Source organism: Haematobia irritans, chromosome 4, assembly GCF_050003625.1.
Source record: "Haematobia irritans isolate KBUSLIRL chromosome 4, ASM5000362v1, whole genome shotgun sequence".
Lineage (NCBI taxonomy): Eukaryota > Metazoa > Arthropoda > Insecta > Diptera > Muscidae > Haematobia > Haematobia irritans.
Genome location: NC_134400.1, coordinates 42,735,652 through 42,755,948, shown reverse-complemented (window position 1 = coordinate 42,755,948; position 20,297 = coordinate 42,735,652). Strand labels below are relative to the sequence as shown.

The 20,297-nt window shown below is 29.1% G+C and overlaps 1 protein-coding gene across 1 annotated transcript in view; it reads right to left on the bottom strand.

Annotated features, from left to right (window-relative positions):
* Atg1 (serine/threonine-protein kinase unc-51-like protein Atg1) overlaps positions 1 to 20,297 on the bottom strand; it is a 109,897-nt gene that overhangs the window by 73,336 nt on the left and 16,264 nt on the right. Inside the window, exon 2 of the mRNA XM_075307546.1 lies at positions 2,209 to 2,382. Within this exon, the coding sequence (XP_075163661.1) occupies positions 2,209 to 2,382 (174 nt within the window). The remainder of the gene's footprint in view (positions 1 to 2,208; positions 2,383 to 20,297) is intronic.

Sequence of the window (20,297 nt, the reverse complement as noted above, 5' to 3'; positions counted from 1 at the left end):
TTATATTCATAGCAAAATACGCATTCAATTGAATTACAGACAAAAATGCTCTGCTTCCCTATTTTGTTTGTTTGAATTTTTTTAGAAGTCTTTGACCTATTCTACTTTGTTGATATGGCATTGTTGTTGTTAATTTGTATTTTTTTAAATTTTTTTTCTTCGTTCTCCATTTAATCTCACCTACAAAAGTCAATGATACATTAACACATTTTGTATGCGATGTCTCTTCCCAAGGTTATAAAAATAACTTTTTCTTATCGTCATTTCCTATTGTATTTTATTTTTTTTTTTGCATATTTTTGTTGATCTCGAAAGTGGGAGTTTTGTTTTTGGTAGGCATTTATTGTAGATCTAGAAAATTTTTCAAATAAATATTTGCTGTAGTTTTGGGGCCAAAGATAACAGGTCAATTGGAAAGGCCTTGGAGAAAGAGGCAATTTTACTAATAAACAAGTATATACGGACGTAAGTTTGGTCAGGCCGAATCTTATGTACCCTCCACCATGGATTGCGTAGAAACTTCTACGAAAGACTGTCATCCACAATCGAATTACTTGGGTTGTGCTAATACTTAACGATGGTAAAGTTAACTTAAAACTTGTTAACATCGTCTTCTAAATTGTAAGCTAGTCCATTCGTGGTATATATTAGACAAACAAGGTATATACAGGTAAGTCTACAAATAATTACGAACCGATATGGACTTTTGCGCGGTACTTAGGGAGCCAGAATTGAAATATGGGGGTCGCTTATATAGGGGCTAAATACATTTATGAACCGATATGGACCAATTTCTGTGTGATTGGGGATCGATTGAACTATAGACCGATATGGACCTAGTTAGGCATGGTTGTTAGCGGCCATCTACTAGCACAATGTACCAAATTTAAACTGAATCGGATGAAATGATGATTGTTAGAGACCATATAATAACACCACGTACCAAATTTCAACCGAATAGGATGAATTTTGCTCCTCCAAGAGGTTCCAGAGGTCAAATCTGAGGATCGATTTATATGAGGGCTATATATAATAATGGACCGGTATGGACCAAATTTTACATGATTGCAAGAGACCATAATCTTACACCACGTACCAAATTTCAACCGGATCAGATGAATTTTGCTTCTCCAAGAGGCTCCGGAGGTCAAATCTGGGGATCGGTTTATATGGGAGCTATATATTTATATTTATGGACCGATATGGACTAATTCCTGCATGATTGTTAGAGACCATAATACTAACACCACGTACCAAATTTCAACCGAATCGGATGAATTTTGCTCTTCAGAGAGGCTCCGGAGGTCAAATCTGGGGATCGATTTATATGGGAGCTATATATATTTATGGACCGAAATGGACCAATTCCTGCGTGATGTTTAAAGACCATATACTAACTCCACGTACCAAATTTCAACCGAATCGTATGAATTTTGCTCTTCAGACAGGCTCCGGAGGTCAAATCTGGGTATCGGTTTATATGGTGGCTATATATGATTATGGACCAATTTCGGCATGGTTGTTAAATACCATATACTAACACCACGTATCAAATTTCAACCAGATCGGACGAATTTTGCTTCTCCAAGAGACTCCGGAGGTCAAATATTGAGATCGGTTTATATGGAGGCTATATATATTTATGGACCGATATGGACCAATTCCTGCCAAAAGGCACCGGAGATCAAATCTGGGGATCGGTTAATATGGGGGCTGTATATAATTATGGACCGATATGGACCAATTTGTGCATGGTTATTAGAGACCATACATGTACTTACACCATGTACCAAATTTCAGCCAAATCGGATGAAATATGCTCGCTTATGTTAGAGGCTCCGCAAGCCAAATCTGGGGGTCCGTTTACATGGTGGCTATACGTAAAAGTGGACCGATATGGCCCATTTGCATTCCGACCTATATCAATAACAACTACTTGTGCCAAGTTTCAAGTCGATAGCTTGTTTCGTTCGGAAGATAGCGTGATTTCAACAGAAGGACGGATATGCTTAGATCGACTCAGAATTTCACCACGACCCACAATATATATAAGTTATGGGGTCTTAGAGTAATATTTCGATGTGTTACAAATGTAATGACAAAGTTAATATTAATATACCCCCCATTCGATGGTGGAGTGTATAAAAACTTGTGATCTCAAATTACTCGATTTTTATATAAATATGTTTTTGTATATTGTTTACTTACCTCCATGACTAAATTGACACAATCTTGAGATTCTTTACAATCCAATAGGGCCACAACATTCTCATGATGCAGCTCTGTTAATTCTTTTAGAATTTTTATCTCTTTACCGAGAAGATTTTGTGTCTTTATAAGACCTTTTTTGGTAATACATTTTATGGCAACTGGAAAATGTTTCTGAAATGAATGCGAAAAAATAAAATTATAAATAATTTAAAAATAAATTCGTATATTTATTGGAGTCCAAAGACAATTTTTTGTAGACATCGTGAATGACTTTTGTTTTTTTTTTTTAAGTACAACCAAGAAATTGGCAAAAAATTATGCATCTGTTGTAGATGTATGTAGCATTAGTTTGAATGGCTGTTGTTGTTGTTGTATGGCTCTCGTTATACTGGCGTGTGGACAACAGATTGAGAGTCATTGATTACAAGAGAGGAATGTATCGTATTGTGTATAAGGGAATGTGTAGAGTGGTAGGACTTGGTTTTCAAACTGTAAAACAAAAGTATATCTTTTCAATAATAATATTTAGACCAGACAAATATGCAGTCTTATGGTACACACAAAAAAACATTTTCCGATTCAATCACGAAATTAATTGATCCGTTTAAGTTTTTTAATTAAAATGTTTTCAATCACAGAATAGTATAATTTAAAAAATTAATTGAAAGTCAATTAAAAAATTAATTGATCCAATTAAAAAATCAATTGATACTATTAATATTTTTAAACTAGAAGTGTCCATATGTAGTAGGTACTTTTAGTCAATGTGGTATCACAATGGACTGAATAGTCTAAGTGAGTCTGAAACTTAATCGGGCTGCCACTTTCACCTAACATAACCTAACTATTAATTTTTGTGATTGAGTTTTTGACAAAATTGTCATTAGAAATAAAATTTTGACAAAATTATCTATAGAAATAAAATTTGACAACATTTTCTATAAAACTAAGATTTTGACAAAATTTTCCATAGAAATAAAATTTGACAAAATTTTCTATAAATATAAGATTTTGACAAAATTTTCTACAGAAATACAATTTTTCCAAAATGTTCTACAAAAATACAATTTTGACAAAATTTTCTATGGAAATAAAATTGTGACAACCTTTCTATGGAAATAAAATTGTAACAAAGTTTTCTATGGAAATTTTTGACAAAATTTTCTACAGGAAAAAAATTGTGACAAAATTTTCTATGGAAATAAAATTGATACAAAGTTTTCTATGGAAATAAACTTTTGACAAAGTTTTCTAAGGAAATAAACTTTTGACAAAATTATTTATAGGAATAAAATTTTGACAAAATTATCTACAGAAATAAAATTTGACAAAATTTTTCTATAGAAATAAACTTTTGACAAAATTTCTATGGAAATAATATTTTGACAAACTTTTCTATAGAAGTAATATTTTGACAAAATTTTCTATAGAAGTAAAATTTTGACAAAATCTTCTAATTAAATCAAATTTGGCAAATTTTTCTATGGAAATAAAATTTTCTATGGACATAAAATTTTGACAAAATTTTCTATGGAAATAAAATTTTGACAAAATTTTCTATAGAAGTAAAATTTTGACAAAATTTCTATAGAAGCAAAATTTTGACAAAATTTTCTATAGAAGTAAAATTTTGACAAAATTTCTATAGAAGCAAAATTTTGACAAAATTTTCTATGAAAATAAAATTGTGACAAGCTTTTCTATGGAAATAAAATTGTAACAAAGTTTTCTATGGACATTTATGACAAAATTTCTTGGTTAAGCTACACTTGTTGTTTAGTCAATGCATGGCTTTAAGCTGAGATCAAAAACAACAATAACGATTGAAGAGAAGCCAACAATAACAAACAAAACGAATGGAAAAAAATTGTGACAAAATTTTCTACGGAAATAAAATTGATACAAAGTTTTCTATGGAAATAAACTTTTGACAAAATTATTTACAGGAATAAAATTTTGACAAGATTATCTACAGAAATAAAATTTGACAAAATTTTTCTATAGAAATAAACTTTTGACAACATTTCTTTTCTATAGAAGTAATATTTTGACAAAATTTTCTATAGAAGTAAAATGTAGACAAAATCTTCTAATTAAATCAAATTTGGCAAATTTTTCTATGGATTAAAATTTTCTATGGACATAAAATTTTGACAAAATTTTCGATGGAAATAAAATTTTGACAAAATTTTCTATGGAAATAAAATTTTGACAAAATTTTCTATGGAAAGAAAATTTTGACAAAATTTTCTATAGAAGTAAAATTTTGACAAAATTTCTATAGAAGCAAAATGTTGACAAAATTTTCTATAGAAGTAAAATTTTAACAAAATTTTCTAATGAAATCAAATTTTTCTATGGAAATAAAATTTTGACAAAATTTTCTATAGAAATTAAATTTTCTATGGAAATAAAATGTTGACTAACTTTTCTATAGAAGTAACTTTTTGACAAACATTTCTATAAAAGCAAAATGTTTTCTTTTTTTTCATTTCATTTATTTCATAACATTCCGTTTCTGCTTTTTTTTACATTTATACTAATTTCTAAAGAGTTTAAGAAAAATAATTTCCTTTTCTTCTTAATTATGCTATGTAGTATTTCAACATTTACGAGGTGTGTTTAATCACATTAATAAATAGTTAAAGGAAAAAGTATAACAAAACCTTTATAAATGTTTGACTAGATTAGGAGGCTTAGGGCTAATTTAAGTTGAGGCAATTTCATTAATATGTTTATATATAGATGCTTTACATCTTACATTAAAATTTGAGTAGATTTCCTCAAGTTTATCTGATACAAGTGGAAACCCTGAAAGGGAATGTAATCTTTGTGTAGAGAAATGCCATGGTAGGTTAAAAATCATTTTTAGCAGTTTGTTCTGGACTACTTGAAGTTTTTGGATGTGGCATCTGGCCGAAGATGCCCAGAGAGGAGCACAATAGTAAATTATCGGCAAGAATATTGATTTAATTAACAGTTTCTTATTGTCTTGTTTGTCCTTATAGTCTTGTTTATTTTATGAACTACAGCAGGGATGTGGTCACAAAAATTAAGTTTTTTATCGAGAACGACTCCTAGATATTTAACGTTTACTTCCCATGCTATATTGTGGTTTAAAAACCTTAATGGGGCTTGTGGCAGAAAACATGATTTCCGTTTTCGCGAGAAGTATATTGCTTGCGTTTGGTCAGGATTTACAGAGATGTTCCATTTGTTAAAGTACTGGTATAATTTATTCAGACCATCTTCCAGATTTTTGGTAATAATAGAGGAGTACAAATTAGAGCAATAGAAGCAAAATTTTGACAAAATTTTCTAGGAAATAACATTTTGACAAAATTTTCTATGGAAATAAAATTTTGTAAAAATTTTCTATGGAAATAAAATTTTGACAACATTTTCTGTGGAAATAAGATTTTGACAAACTTTTCTATAGAAGTAAACTTTTGAAAACTTTTTTTATAGAAGTAAATTTTTGAGAAAATTTTCTATAGAAGCAAAATTTTGACAAAATTATCTATAGAAATAAAATGTAGACAAAATTTTCTATAGAAATAAAGTTGTGACAAAATTTTCTATGGAAATAAAATTTTGACAAAATTTTCTATGGAAGTAATATTTTGACCAAATTTTCTATACAAAATAAAATTTTCGATGGAAATCAAATTGTGACAATATTTTCGATGGAAGTCAAATTGTGACAAAGTTTTCTATGGAAATAAAATTTTACTTCTTTTCTATAGAAGTAAAATTTTGAAGTATAGAAGTAAAATAGTGCCAACATTTTCTATAGTAGTAAAATTTTGACAAAAATTTCTATAGAAGTAAAATTTTGAAAATTTTTTCTATGGAAATAAAATGTTGACAAACTTTTCTATAGAAGATAAATTTTGACAATATTTTCTACAGAAATGCATTTTTAAACTCAATGGGTCAAAAACTTGATATTTCCAAATTTTTACAAAGTCTACAACTCAAAAAAAAAAAAAACGATAGTAAGTTTACTCATTATATGTACAAAACGTACATTTCTCGTATATGTTTTTATACCTATGGTCTTTAAGCGCATCATATATAAATTAAATTATAATAAGTAATAAATCCCATCATGGTTTCCATCAATCGCATTTTATTGTACTCTATATAAAAATTCAAAGTATTTTGATTCCAAATTGTCATGCAAATGCCTGCATATGGATGAATAAGGTTCAAAATAAACATTTCATTGTTAGTGGGTCAAGAGTACTCAAATTCCAGTAACATGCGAGTAATGGATGAATGGAAAAATGTCCAAAGTAAATGCATTCTATAAATTATTGTATATATGGAAATGTATTTGTCTGGGGTAATTTATTTATAATGAGAAAATACTTCGATGAAATCAATAAAAAGACCTAATTTAAATGTTCACGCCCAGACAATTGCAAGGCATGCATTAGCAAAGTAGATTAGACAAAAGAGTTTCAGAGAATGTCAACAAATGGAAAAGTTAACAAAAATGGGAGGAAAGCAATCATTCTAGGGTAAACAGCAGTCGCATTTTGAGAAATATTTACAAAAACTTTATATATTTTCCATAGTGGTTTAGAATGGGATAGTTTGGTAAAAGATTGGAAAAGTATGTATTCCTAATATGAACAAATTTTCTTAATATTAACTTATCATCGAAAAATATATTATTTAATTGGCTAATCAGACCTATCTTTCTTTTAAAATTATATTCTTTTATTTCATGTTCATCGGCGTTTAGAATACAATTATTAATATATCGTCATTCAAACACCCCTGCCACCATTTACGATAGTAAGTTTAGGATGATTGTTTGCAAACATGAGTAAAAGCTTTCTATCTTGCAAGACTTAAAACTGTTCAATCGTTTGAACTTTATTATGTTTAAGTAGAAATATATAGTTTTTACTATTTTACGAATCTGCTCGAATTTCATTTTATATAAAAATTTTAATATAAAAACTAGTGGTAAGTAAATGTGTTCTTAAAAATGTCACCTATAAACGCGATCAGTCAAAAAACAAGCACGAGGTCAAATATATCAGAAGAAAAGAATAAAAACAAGTAAGGAAAGTCTAAAGTCGGGCGGGGCCGACTATATTATACCCTGCAGATCTAAATTTTCGATACCATATCACATCCGTCAAATGTGTTGGGTGCTGAATATATAGAGGTTTGTCCCAAATACATACATTTAGATATCACTCGATCTGGACAGAATTTGATAGATTTCTACAAATTCTATAGACTCAAAATTTAAGTCAGCTAATGCACTAGGGTGAAACACAATGATAGTAAAAAACATGTAGGGAAAGTCTAAAGTCGGGCGGGGCCGACTATGTTATACCCTGCACCACTTTGTAGATCTAAATTTTCGATACCATATCACATCCGTCAAATGTGTTGGGGGCTATATATAAAGGTTTTTCCCAAATACATACATTTAAATATCACTCGATTTGGACAGAATTTGATAGACTTTTACAAAATCTATAGACTCAAAATTTAAGTCAGCTAATGCACTAGGGTGAAACACAATGATAGTAAAAAACATGTAGAGAAAGTCTAAAGACGGGCGGGGCCGACTATATTATACCCTGCACCACTTTGTAGATCTAAATTTTCGATACCATATCACATCCGTCAAATGTGTTGGGGGCTATATATTGTCCCAAATACATACATTTAAATATCACTCGATCTGGAAGAATTTGATAGACTTCTACAAAATCTATAGAGTCAAAATTTAAGTCGGCTAATGCACTAGGGTGGAACACAATGTTGGTAAAAATATATGGGAAACGTTTAAATCTGAAGCAATTTTAAGGAAACTCCGAAAAAGTTTATTTATGATTTATCGCTCGATATATATGTATTAGAAGTTTAGGAAAATTAGAGTCATTTTTACAACTTTTCGACTAAGCAGTGGCAATTTTACAAGGAAAATGTTGGTATTTTGACCATTTTTGTCGAAATCAGAAAAACATATATATATGGGAGCTATATCTAAATCTGAACCGATTTCAACCAAATTTGGCACGTATAGCTACAATGCTAATTCTACTCCCTGTGCAAAATTTCAACTAAATCGGAGTTAAAAATTGGCCTCTGTTGTCATATGAGTGTAAATCGGGCGAAAGCTTTATATGGGAGATATATCCAAATCTGAACCGATTTCAAACAAATTTGGCACGCATAGTTACAACGCTAATTCTACTCCCTATGCAAAATTTCAACTAAATCGGAGCAAAAAATTGGCCTCTGTGGGAAAATGAGTGTAAATCGGACGAAAGCTATATATGGGAGCTATATCTAAATCTGAACCGATTTTGCTGATATTTTGCAAGTTTTTCGAGACTCATAAAATATTCGGATGTACGGAATTTGAGGAAGATCGGTTGATATACACGCCAATTATGACCAGATCGGTGAAAAATATATATGGCAGCTATATGTAAATCTGAACCGATTTTTTCCAAAATCAATAGGGATCGTCGTTGAGCCGAAACAGGACCCTATACCAAATTTTAGGACAATCGGACTAAAACTGCGAGCTGTACTTTGCACACAAAAATACATCAACAGACAGACAGACAGACAGACAGACGGACAGACAGACAGACAGACGGACATCGCTAAATCGACTCAGAATTTAATTCTAAGCCGATCCGTATACTAAAAGGTTGGTCTATAATTACTCCTTCTTGGCGTTACATACAAATGCACAAACTTATTATACCCTGTACCACAGTAGTGGTGAAGGGTATAAATATGGGAAACATTTAAATCTGAAGCAATTTTAAGGAAACTTCACAAAAGTTTATTTATGATTTATCGCTCGATATATATGTATTAGAAGTTTAGGAAAATTTGAGTCATTTTTACAACTTTTCGACTAAGCAGTGGCGATTTAACAAGGAAAATGTTGGTATTTTGACCATTTTTGTCGAAATCAGAAAAACATATATATGGGAGCTATATCCAAATCTGAACCGATTTCAATTAAATTTGGGCCAAAACTCTGGGTTCTGGGGCCATATAAGTCCATATCGGGCGAAAAATATATATGGAAGCTATATCTAAATCTGAACCGATTTCAATCAAATTTGGCACGCATAGCTACAATGCTAAATCTACTCCCTGTGCAAATTTTCAACCGAATGGGGCCAAAACTCTGGCTTTTAGGACCATATTAGTCCATATCGGGCGAAAGATATATATGGGAGCTATATCTAAATCTGAATCGATTTCAACCAAATTTGGCACGCATAGCTACAATGCTAAATTTACTCCCTGTGCAATTTCAACCAAATTCGGCCAAAAATCTGGCTTCTGGGCCGATATAAGTCCATATCGGACGAAAGATATATATGGGAGCTATATCTAAATCTGAACCGATTTCAATCAAATTTTGCACACTTGACTATACGACTAAGTGTTATGTTTGTACAAAATTTCAAGCAAATCGGTATAAAACTCTGGCTGCTGGGTCCATATTAGTGCATATCGGGCGAAAGATATATATGGGAGCTATATCTAAATCTGAACCAATCAATAGGGTTCTATTTTGACCCAAATTAGGAACATGTGCCAAATTTGAAGGCGATTGGACTTAAATTGCGACCTAGACTTTGATCACAAAAATGTGTTCACAGACAGACGGACGGACATGGTTATATCGACTCAGGGAACCACCCTGAGCATTATTGCCAAAGACACCATGTGTCTATCTCGTCTCCTTCTGGGTGTTACAAACATATGCACTAACTTATAATACCCTGTTCCACAGTGTGGCGCAGGGTATAAATATGGGAAAGATTTAAATATGAAGCAATTTTAAGGAAACTTCACAAACTTTTATTTATGATTTTTCGCTCGATATATATGTATTAGAAGTTTAGGAAAATTAGAGTCATTTTTACAACTTTTCGACTAAGCAGAGGCGATTTTAAAAGGGAAATGTTCGTATTTTGACCATTTTTGTCGAAATCAGAAAAACATATATATGGGAGCTATACCTAAATCTGAACCGATTTCAACCAAATTTGGCACGCATAGCAACAATGCTTATTATACTCTCTGTGCAAAATTTCAACTAAATCGCAGTAAAAAATTGACCTCTGTGGTCATATGAGTGTAAATCGGGCGAGAGCTATATATGGGAGCTATATCTAAATCTGAACCGATTTCAATCAAATTTGGCACACTTGACTACACTACTAGTTGTACTCCTAGTGCAAAATTTCAATCAAATTGGGCCAATCCTCTGGCTTCTAGGACCATATTAGTCCATATCGGGCGAAAGATATATATGGGAGCTATATCTAAATCTGAACCTATTTCTTCCAAGATTAATAGGGTTCTATTCTGCCCCAAAACAGGAACACGTGCCAAATTTGAAGTCGATTGGACTTAAACTGCGACCTAGACTTTGATCACAATAATGTGTTCACAGACAGACGGACGGACATGGTTATATCGACTCAGGGACCCACCCTGAGCATTATTGCCAAAGACACCATGTGTCTATCTCGTCTCCTTCTGGGTGTTACAAACATATGCACTAACTTATAATATCCTGTTCCACAGTGTGGCGCAGGGTATAACAAGGAGAAAATTTTTGAGAGCAAATTGTGAAAGCAATCTAATGACTGGGATATGTTGTCAAAAAAAAACTTAGGAAAACCTTTTGGAGTGAACACATGGCAGAGGAAGAAGTTACTGAGACGACTCGCGTGAGTCGTGAAAATTTTCATATAAGAAGCACAATCACTTTGTTAACTTGTAGCTAGCATTAAGAATGATATTGAACGCTAAAGATTGTACAACCAATAACAAATACAGCAGAGGACATCCTATACAATTTTGTGCCTGTTATGAATTTTTAATTTTTATTATTCAATTAGATTTGTATTTGTATATATAAAAACCCCTTATGCGAATATCAATGTTAGACATCAATTTATTTAAACAATAAATATATGTAAGCAAATACATGTTATATGCAAACTTTTCAGCTCGAGTGCATTTAGTGGAAGAAGAGTTTTTTTTCTGAGCATCGAAATTTTTGAGTTTTTTAGGCTAACAAATTTACATATATATTTATTTATTCATATAGTTACGTTAGAATTAGAATGATTACGGACCAGACAAAAATAATTAAAGACATAAACAACTTGTTTAAACGATCAAAAAACAAAACATTTTCTTCAGGGTTTTAAAAAGGAAGTTGAGAAAAAAAAACTGGAGTACATTGGCATAATGAGACGAAATCGGGAAACAGTAAATAGAAGCAATTAAGAGAACGCTAGTGGCACGAACAATGTGCTGATAGACGAGATAGGTTCACAGGACCAACTTGGAAGGCTGGAATAATGGTACATTTAGAGCAGGAATAAAGTGAATTGAAACTACAGAAATTTTCGAGACAGCAAATGTTTCCAAGGTACGAGGAAAAGAAGACTTAGGTAGACTTCTGGACGGATTCTACACTACCAACATGGCGCTGATAACTGGGAGACCAAACGACAGACGCATATTTCAGGATTGGACGGACAAGTGAAGTGTAGAGACGTGTCGATAAGTAAGGACAGGTCCGTCTTTCCCACAAGGCACTCTGGGCACGTGCCCAGGGCCCCCTAGCTCCTGCCGGATTGCTGAATTTTATTATGAAGATGTTAATGAGAAAGAGTTAGAAATGGAATGTTTGCATTTAACAGAATACACTTGAAAATTGTGGACAGTGAAAATGAGGAACTAATTCTATGTTAAAAATATATCAACTCTTGAAAGAAAACAACATTGACGACACATTTCCAAACGAAAGCGGGAAACAGTAAATAGAAGCAATTAAGAGAACGCTAGTGGCACTAACAATGTGCTGATAGACGAGATAGGTTCACAGGACCAACTTGGAAGGCTGGAATAATGGTACATTTAGAGCAGGAATAAAGTGAATTGAAACTACTGAAATTTTCGAGACACCAAACGACAGACGCATATTTCAGGATTGGACGGACAAGTGAAGTGTAGAGACGTGTCGATAAGTAAGGACAGGCCCGTCTTTCCCACAAGGCACTCTGGGCACGTGCCCAGGGCCCCCTAGCTCCTGCCAGATTGCTGAATTTTATTATGAAGATGTTAATGAGAAAGAGTTAGAAATGGAATGTTTGCATTTAACAGAATACTTGAAAATTGTGGACAGTGAAAATGAGGAAACTAATTCTATGTTAAAAATATATCAACTCTTGAAAGAAAACAACATTGACGACACATTTCCAAAAGTAGAAATTGCAATTAGAATATTTTTAAGCATGATGGTTACTAACTGCAGTGGGTAGAGTTTCTTCTCCAAACTAAAAAAAAATTAAAAATGAATTGAGAAGTACAATGCTTCAAGATAGATTAAGATTAGGGAGATCACTGATGACCATAGAATCCCAGCAAAAAAACGTCGCCAAAAAAGTAGTGAAAATGTGCTTTTTGGATCCGGAAGTGATGAAAAATTGGCACAGACGCGATGAATCCACCATTTCCACAGCCGTTGCACTGCATTTGCTTCACTTCTTAATTCAGTGTTTTGCATATAAATTAAAAAAATGATATTTTGCCAAAAAAAAAAAAAATTATGCATTCTAACCTTTGTTCGAAACATTTGACCTCAAATATTTCCAAAAATTCGCAATTTTTATCACTCAATTTTCCATATCTTTTAATTGACCACGGACTTCGTTTCACAAAGTAAACAAATAATTTCATGTCTGTCTTTAGTAGATGACAAATATAAAAAGCCGGACCGAAAAGGAACGACTTGAAGGAACTAGTTTCCTTGTACAAAAGGAACGATGAGTCCGGATCACTACGGGGAACGATTTTGCCCAAGACTAACGTCTGGTAAATCGCTCTCTAATCGACTTGAATCAACCGTCGCTCCAATCGACAAAAACAATTTTACATCATCCGCATACATCAAGATAAGTCAAGAATAGTATCAATTGCTGCATCGTTTGTCACTGATTCAGGTTTATTTGTGATTACAGAAACTAATTTACATTAAAAGGGAATTTCGTTTCTCTATAATTTCGCTCCGGTGGAAAGTATTTTTCTTTGGGTGTGAGTTTAATAAATCAATCGAAAAAATGAGGTTATTCCAACTTTTCCCAGCAATAAAATTTAAATCGGATAGGGATCAAGGATGGAAAATGCAGTACTATAGTACTTTTTTCAATACTTTTTAAACCTAGTCAGTACCTTTTGCACCTTTTGTATACACAGTTTTGAATCGACAACAGTTTTCATATTACAATAATTTTGACAAAATATTTTAATATTTTGAGAAAGTCTCTAACGAATATATTTGCTAAAGGTATATACGGAACCTGAATCCTTACAAATTTGGCAAAATAGTTTATGCGGGAAGAAAGATTTTGTAAAAGCCAGATTCAAAAATACGATTTTCTTGAATTTCAAGAATATTTTGCCCCAAAATGCATGTTATTCTATATTACGAAGTTATCAATCGGTTATCTTTGTAAGCGGATTTAGAACTAAAAATTAAGGAGTTTATAAACAAAATTTGATTTTCTTTTTTACATCAAAATTTGTGAATAGCGTAAACATTGAAAAGCAGTCTTAAGGAGCTCTTGACAATAATATTCCCATGGAAATTCCTTGAAGCCAAATGTTCAAATAAGTTGAGTTTTCACTAGAAAATATAATATCAGGAAAGTTATACAACATAATTCCCCGTTTAAATTAATTATCTCCCGGTGAGAGGAAAAAAATGGAAACATGACCGTTGTATGTAAAAATCGACATTTAGTAAAAAGTACTTTTTCGCTCAAAAAAATACCTTTTTTGTACTTTCTTAGAAATTGTATTTTCCATCCCTGATGGGAACTCATAACTGAGCAAATTGTTTAGTCATAAAGCACTCACTCCTCTGATTAATTTATGAATATAATGTGCAACTCTATGGAAAGAATAACTTTTTGTCACAATTTTTTTTACTGCACCCTCACAAAAAATCGCTTCTGTAACATATACTCCCAAACAAATTTTGCTTCAAGCATATACATTTTTGGGTATTGCCCAAACATTTATATGTTTGATATAATATGTTTGAAAGCATATTGGTCTAAACAATATATGTTTGGGTAGTCTAAGTTCCAAACATTTTGTATTTTTGCATCCAAATTCAATAATGTTGTCTTCCAAAAAACAATATGTTATTATGTGAACATATGATATGTTTGGAAGCATTTTGCACCCAAAAATATTATATGCTTAAAAAAAATTCTCCCAAATAATATTGTGCTCAAAATTTTATTTATTTATTTATATATTTACATTCATAATGAATTATGAAAATAAACAGGTAATATAGGTGCTAACAACATAGGTTTTCGACCTGAATGCTCAAAATTTTGTTTCTGCCTAATTGTATATTCCCCCACATCTTTCTCACTTCCACGAGATTTTTTAGTTCTTAGCACCTTTTTCTGTAATACAAACATTGTAGAAGAAATTATTCAATTTTATGATTTTTTTTTATTTTAAATTTACCTTTTGCCGGACGGGGATTCGAACAGCGGACCACACAGTTTGTAAGGATCAAAGAAGTAGCTGATCAATTGCCCAAGGAAAAATAAAATGTTAATTTTGTAATAACAAGCAACAACCACCAACTTAGTTCAATATCGCTCCCTGCACAGAAAAAAATATCACCAAAATATTTCCAATTAAAAAGTTAATTGAAGTTGAAAATTTTTTTAATTAATAAATTAATTGATACAATTAACTTTTTAATCATGATAGAAACATTAAGTTAATTAAGTCAATGATTGAAAATTTTAAAAATTTTAATTAAAAAATTAATTGATACAATTAACTTTTTAATCAAATTCGGAAGACTAATTCAGTTAAAAAGTGCTGATTTTTTTTTTAATTAAAAATGTATTTCAAACAAACATTTGTTAATCCAAATAAAAACTCTAAGCCAATTCAGAAAGTAATTAAAAATAGTTACCTTTTTTAAAATAAATTAATTGAATTTTGCAATCAACATCAATTAAATTTTTAATTGAATCAATTAAAAAATTAATTGAAATTTGCTAAAAAATCAATTAATTTTTTAATCAAGAATTTTTTCTATGCCCAATTAAAACTGTGATTGATACTATCATTTTCGTGATTGAAGACATTTCAATTAAAAAATTAATTGGATCAATTAATTTGGTGATTGAATCAGAAAAAAATTTTTTTGTGTGTGTTAATAGCGCTACTAAACACATATATGTTTATAGGCTATTTCTAACTTAATATATGTTTGCATCCAAGCATATTATATTTACAAACATTTTATGTCCCAAACATAATATGTTCTAACATATTAACATATATGTCCCAAACATGTTATGCTAGTTTATGAACATTATATGCATGCACTCAAAAATATTGTGTTTAAAAATTTGTGTTCCAAACATATAATGTTTATAGCCAAACATATGAAAAACAGTCTTTTTCATCCGTGTGGAGGCTAATAAGTGACCCCCAGATTAGCTCTTCCGCAATCTTTGTGACGAGCGAAAAAATTTGCACATAAACACCATAACACACAGAAAAATATGCTATCATGAGTACAAAGATTTCGAATTTTTACGATACGAATGCAAATTTTCCGTAGCATAAAATTTCTGCCTCGCACCATGTTTTATAAACCAAAATAAAGTCTTTAAGTTTGCTTGTCTGAACAGAACTAGTTTTGTTTAGTGTGACTCGAGGTCATGGGAATAAAAAGAAATTTTATTTTTTTTTTTTTTTGAGTTTTAATTTTATGCAATAATATATCCAATAATATTGAAACTGTTCCGATATTCGTCTTAAGGGAAATCAACTTATTTGCAACTGAATACATTTACTGTAAAGTTGTGAATGTACTAATTATATTTTTTTATATTCGGTTTCTTTGGTATACTTTTTAACAATTAAAATGCAATTATTACTTCATCCTGACGTTTCGTTGGTTTATTGCGAACTTTCTCAAAGGATATTTTTTATTTGAAGAATTACATTTGGTTGGTGTAAACACAAATACAAAGTAATGATAATATATAATATACACCGAAAAAAAGTGATCTGTTTTATAGGAAGAATGAACTACCTCGCACGAAAATTGAAATAAATTTTACTCCACATTTTGAGATTTCCACAAAGCGTTGTTAAAACCAGGAAACTTTAATGTCCTGTTGTACTTTTTAACTGCAGTTCACGAAATTACATCATCTCATAGAAGAAAAAATTAACTAAAAGTAAAGAAGAAAATCATTGGCGCCAAATCATGACCATTTTAACCATAAAGTAGTTCATTCTTACTATTTTTGGGAATCGCACGAAAATCTTCTTTTGCTTATGTGTATGGTCATTGAACTTTATACTAACGTTTAGTTCATAAAATTTTTGAGACATACTTAAAAAAGTAAGATTTCATTAAGCTGTGGAAAATTTCGATAAAAGTAATAAAATTTAACTACAAGCAAATAATTTTTTTCCAATAAAAATAAGTTAAATTTAGCGTTAGTTTTACTACGGAAATTTTTTCTGTGTATAATAATTATTTTTGTATTAGTTTTTGAATATATATTTTATTTCCTCGCTGTACCGAGGGTATAAGAGTATTGAAATAACCCAAAAGGAGTATTAAATTTAGAATATTTACTACTTTTATAAAAAATCTCAGTTTTTACAATTACGTGCTCATATTCACGATTGACGATGCATTTAGAAGATTATGCTGGTATATATTGTAGGGACTATGTGGTTAATCTCTCCACGTGTTAGAGAAAACAAAGGCGAGGTCTAGTAAATTCAAAGCAATAACAACTGCACACAAAACTCAACACCAAAAATGTTGAGAATATTTTTGCGCTATTTATAAATATCATAAAATTCCTTATATTACACAGTTCCATAGCATAATAGTGGATAGGGAACTACATACACATAGATACCCCTGGGTATTCCATGCGAGACAAAGGGGACTTACATATTGTTAACCACAGAATGTTGGATTATAAAAAAATATTCTCGTCCCTCCATACACATGGTTTTCACTCATATTGGATGCATCTGTAATTCACATTTCAGCATTACACATGCATTACTATAGGAATGAATGAAGGAAAATATCTAAATATGATGCAATTTTTCATAATCTAAATTTGTGATTTTCATACGCACTCGAACATTTATAATATGGAAGTCATGACAAAATAACACTATGCAACGGTTCTCCCTGCAACGCTTTTGGAATCAACAATATAGGAGAAAATATTTCTGCGAGTTCATTATATAAAAATAAAATGGACACCGCCACACATTTTGTCAACATTTTATTTCTATAAAAAATTTGTTCAAAATTTTATTTCTATAGAAATTTTTGTCAAAATTTTATTTCTATAGAAATTTTTATTCCTATAGAAAATTTTGTCAAAATTTTATTCCTATAGAAAATTTTCTCAAAATTTTATTTCTATAGAAAATTTTGTTAAAATTTTATTCGTATAGAAATTTTTTTCAAAATTTTATTTATATAGAAATTTTTATCAAAATTTTATTTCTATAGAAAATTTTCTCAAAATTTTATTTCTATAGAAAATTTTGTCAAAATTTCATTTCTATAGACAATTTTGTCAAAATTTTATTTCTATAGAAAATTTTGTCAAAATTTTATTTCCATAGAAAATTTTCTCAAAATTTTATTCCTATAGAAAATTTTCTCAAAATTTTATTCCTATAAAAAATTTTCTCAAAATTTTATTTCTATAGAAAATTTTGTCAAAATTTCATTTCTATAGAAAATTTTGTCAAAATTTTATTTCTATAGAAAATTTTGTCAAAATTTCATTTCTATAGAAAATTTTGTCAAAATTTTATTTCTATAGAAAATATTCTCAAAATTTTATTCTTATAGAAAATTTTCTCAAAATTTTATTTCTATAGAAAATTTTCTCAAAATTTTATTCCTATAAAAAATTTTCTCAAAATTTTATTTCTATAGAAAATTTTGTCAAAATTTTATTTCTATAGAAAATTTTCTCAAAATTTTATTCTTATAGAAAATTTTCTCAAAACTTTATTTCTATAGAAAATTTTGTCAAAATTTAATTTCTATAGAAAATTTTGTCAAAATTTTATTTGTATAGAAAATTTTGTTAAAATTTTATTTCTATACAAAATCTTGTTAAAATTTTATTTCTATAAAAAATTTTGTCAAAATTTTATTTCCATAGAACATTTTGTCAAAATTTTATTTCGATAGAAAATTTTGTCAAAATTTAATTTCCATAGAAAATTTTGTCAAAATTTTATTATTATAGAAAATTTTGTTTTCATTATATAAAAATAACATGGCTTCAAATTTTGTCAAAATTTTATTTCTATAGAAAATTTTGTCAAAATTTTAATTCTATAGAAAATATTCTCAAAATTTTATTTCTATAGAAAATTTTGTCAAAATTTTATTTCTATAGAAAATTTTGTCAAAATTTTATTCCTATAGAAAATTTTGTTAAAATTTTATTTCTATAGAAAATTTTGTCAAAATTTCATTTCTATAGAAAATTTTGTCAAAATTTTATTTCTATCGAAAATTTTATTTCTATAGAAAATTTTGCCAAAATGTTATTTCTATAGAAAATTTTGTCAAAATTTTATTTCCATAGAATATTTTTTCAAAATTTTATTTCTATAGAAATTTTTGTCAAAATTTTATTTCTACAGAAAATTTTCTCAAAATTTTATTTCTATAGAATATTTTGGCAAAATTTTAGTTGTATAAACAATTTTGTTAAAATTTTATTTCTATAGAAAATTTTGTCAAAATTTTATTTCCATAGAAAATTTTGTCAAAATTTTATTTCCATAGAAAAATTTGTCAAAATTTTATTTCCATAGAAAATTTTGTCAAAATTTTATTTTTATAGAAAATTTTGTTTTCATTATATAAAAATAACATGGCTACAAATTTTCTCAAAATTTTATGTCTATAGAAAATTTTCTCAAAATGTTATTTCTATAGAAAATTTTGTCAAAATTTCATTTCTATAGAAAATTTTGTCAAAATTTTATTTCTATAGAAAATTTTCTCAAAAATTTATTCCTATAGAAAATTTTGTTAAAATTTTATTTCTATAGAAAATTTTATCAAAATTGTATTTCTATACAAAATTTTGTCAACATTTTATTTATATTTGGTCATAGTGAACATATTATTTATATATGTACCATTACTGCGATTCAAAAGATTTTTGGCTAAAGGTTTTTATGAAAATCGATATATATATTTGTGAAATTTCAAAATTTCATTTCTATAGAAAATTTTGTCAAAATTTTATTTCTATAGAAAATTTTGTCAAAATTTTATTTCTATAGAAAATTTTCTCAAAATTTTATTCCTATAGAAAATTTTGTCAAAATTTTATTTCTATAGAAAATTTTATTTCCATAGAAAATTTTGCCACAATTTTATTTCTATAGAAAATTTTGTCAAAATTTTATTTCCATAGAATATTTTTTCAAAGTTTTATTTCTATAGAAATTTTTGTCAAAATTTTATTTCTACAGAAAATTTTCTCAAAATTTTATTTCTATAGAATATTTTGGCAAAATTTTATTTGTATAGAAAATTTTGTTAAAATTTTATTTCTATAGAATTTTTTATTTCTATAGAAAATTTTGTCAAAATTTTATTTCCATAGAAAAATTTGTCAAAATTTTATTTCCATAGAAAATTTTGTCAAAATTTTATTTTTATAGAAAATTTTGTTTTCATTATATAAAAATAACATGGCTACAAATTTTGTCAAAATTTTATTTCTATAGAAAATTTTCTCAAAATTTTATTTCTATAGAAAATTTTGTCAAAATTTTATTTCTATAGAAAACTTTCTCAAAAATTTATTCCTATAGAAAATTTTGTTAAAATTTTATTTCTATAGAAAATTTTGTCAAAACTTCATTTCTATAGAAAATTTTGTCAAAATTTTATTTCTATAGAAAATTTTGTCAAAACTTCA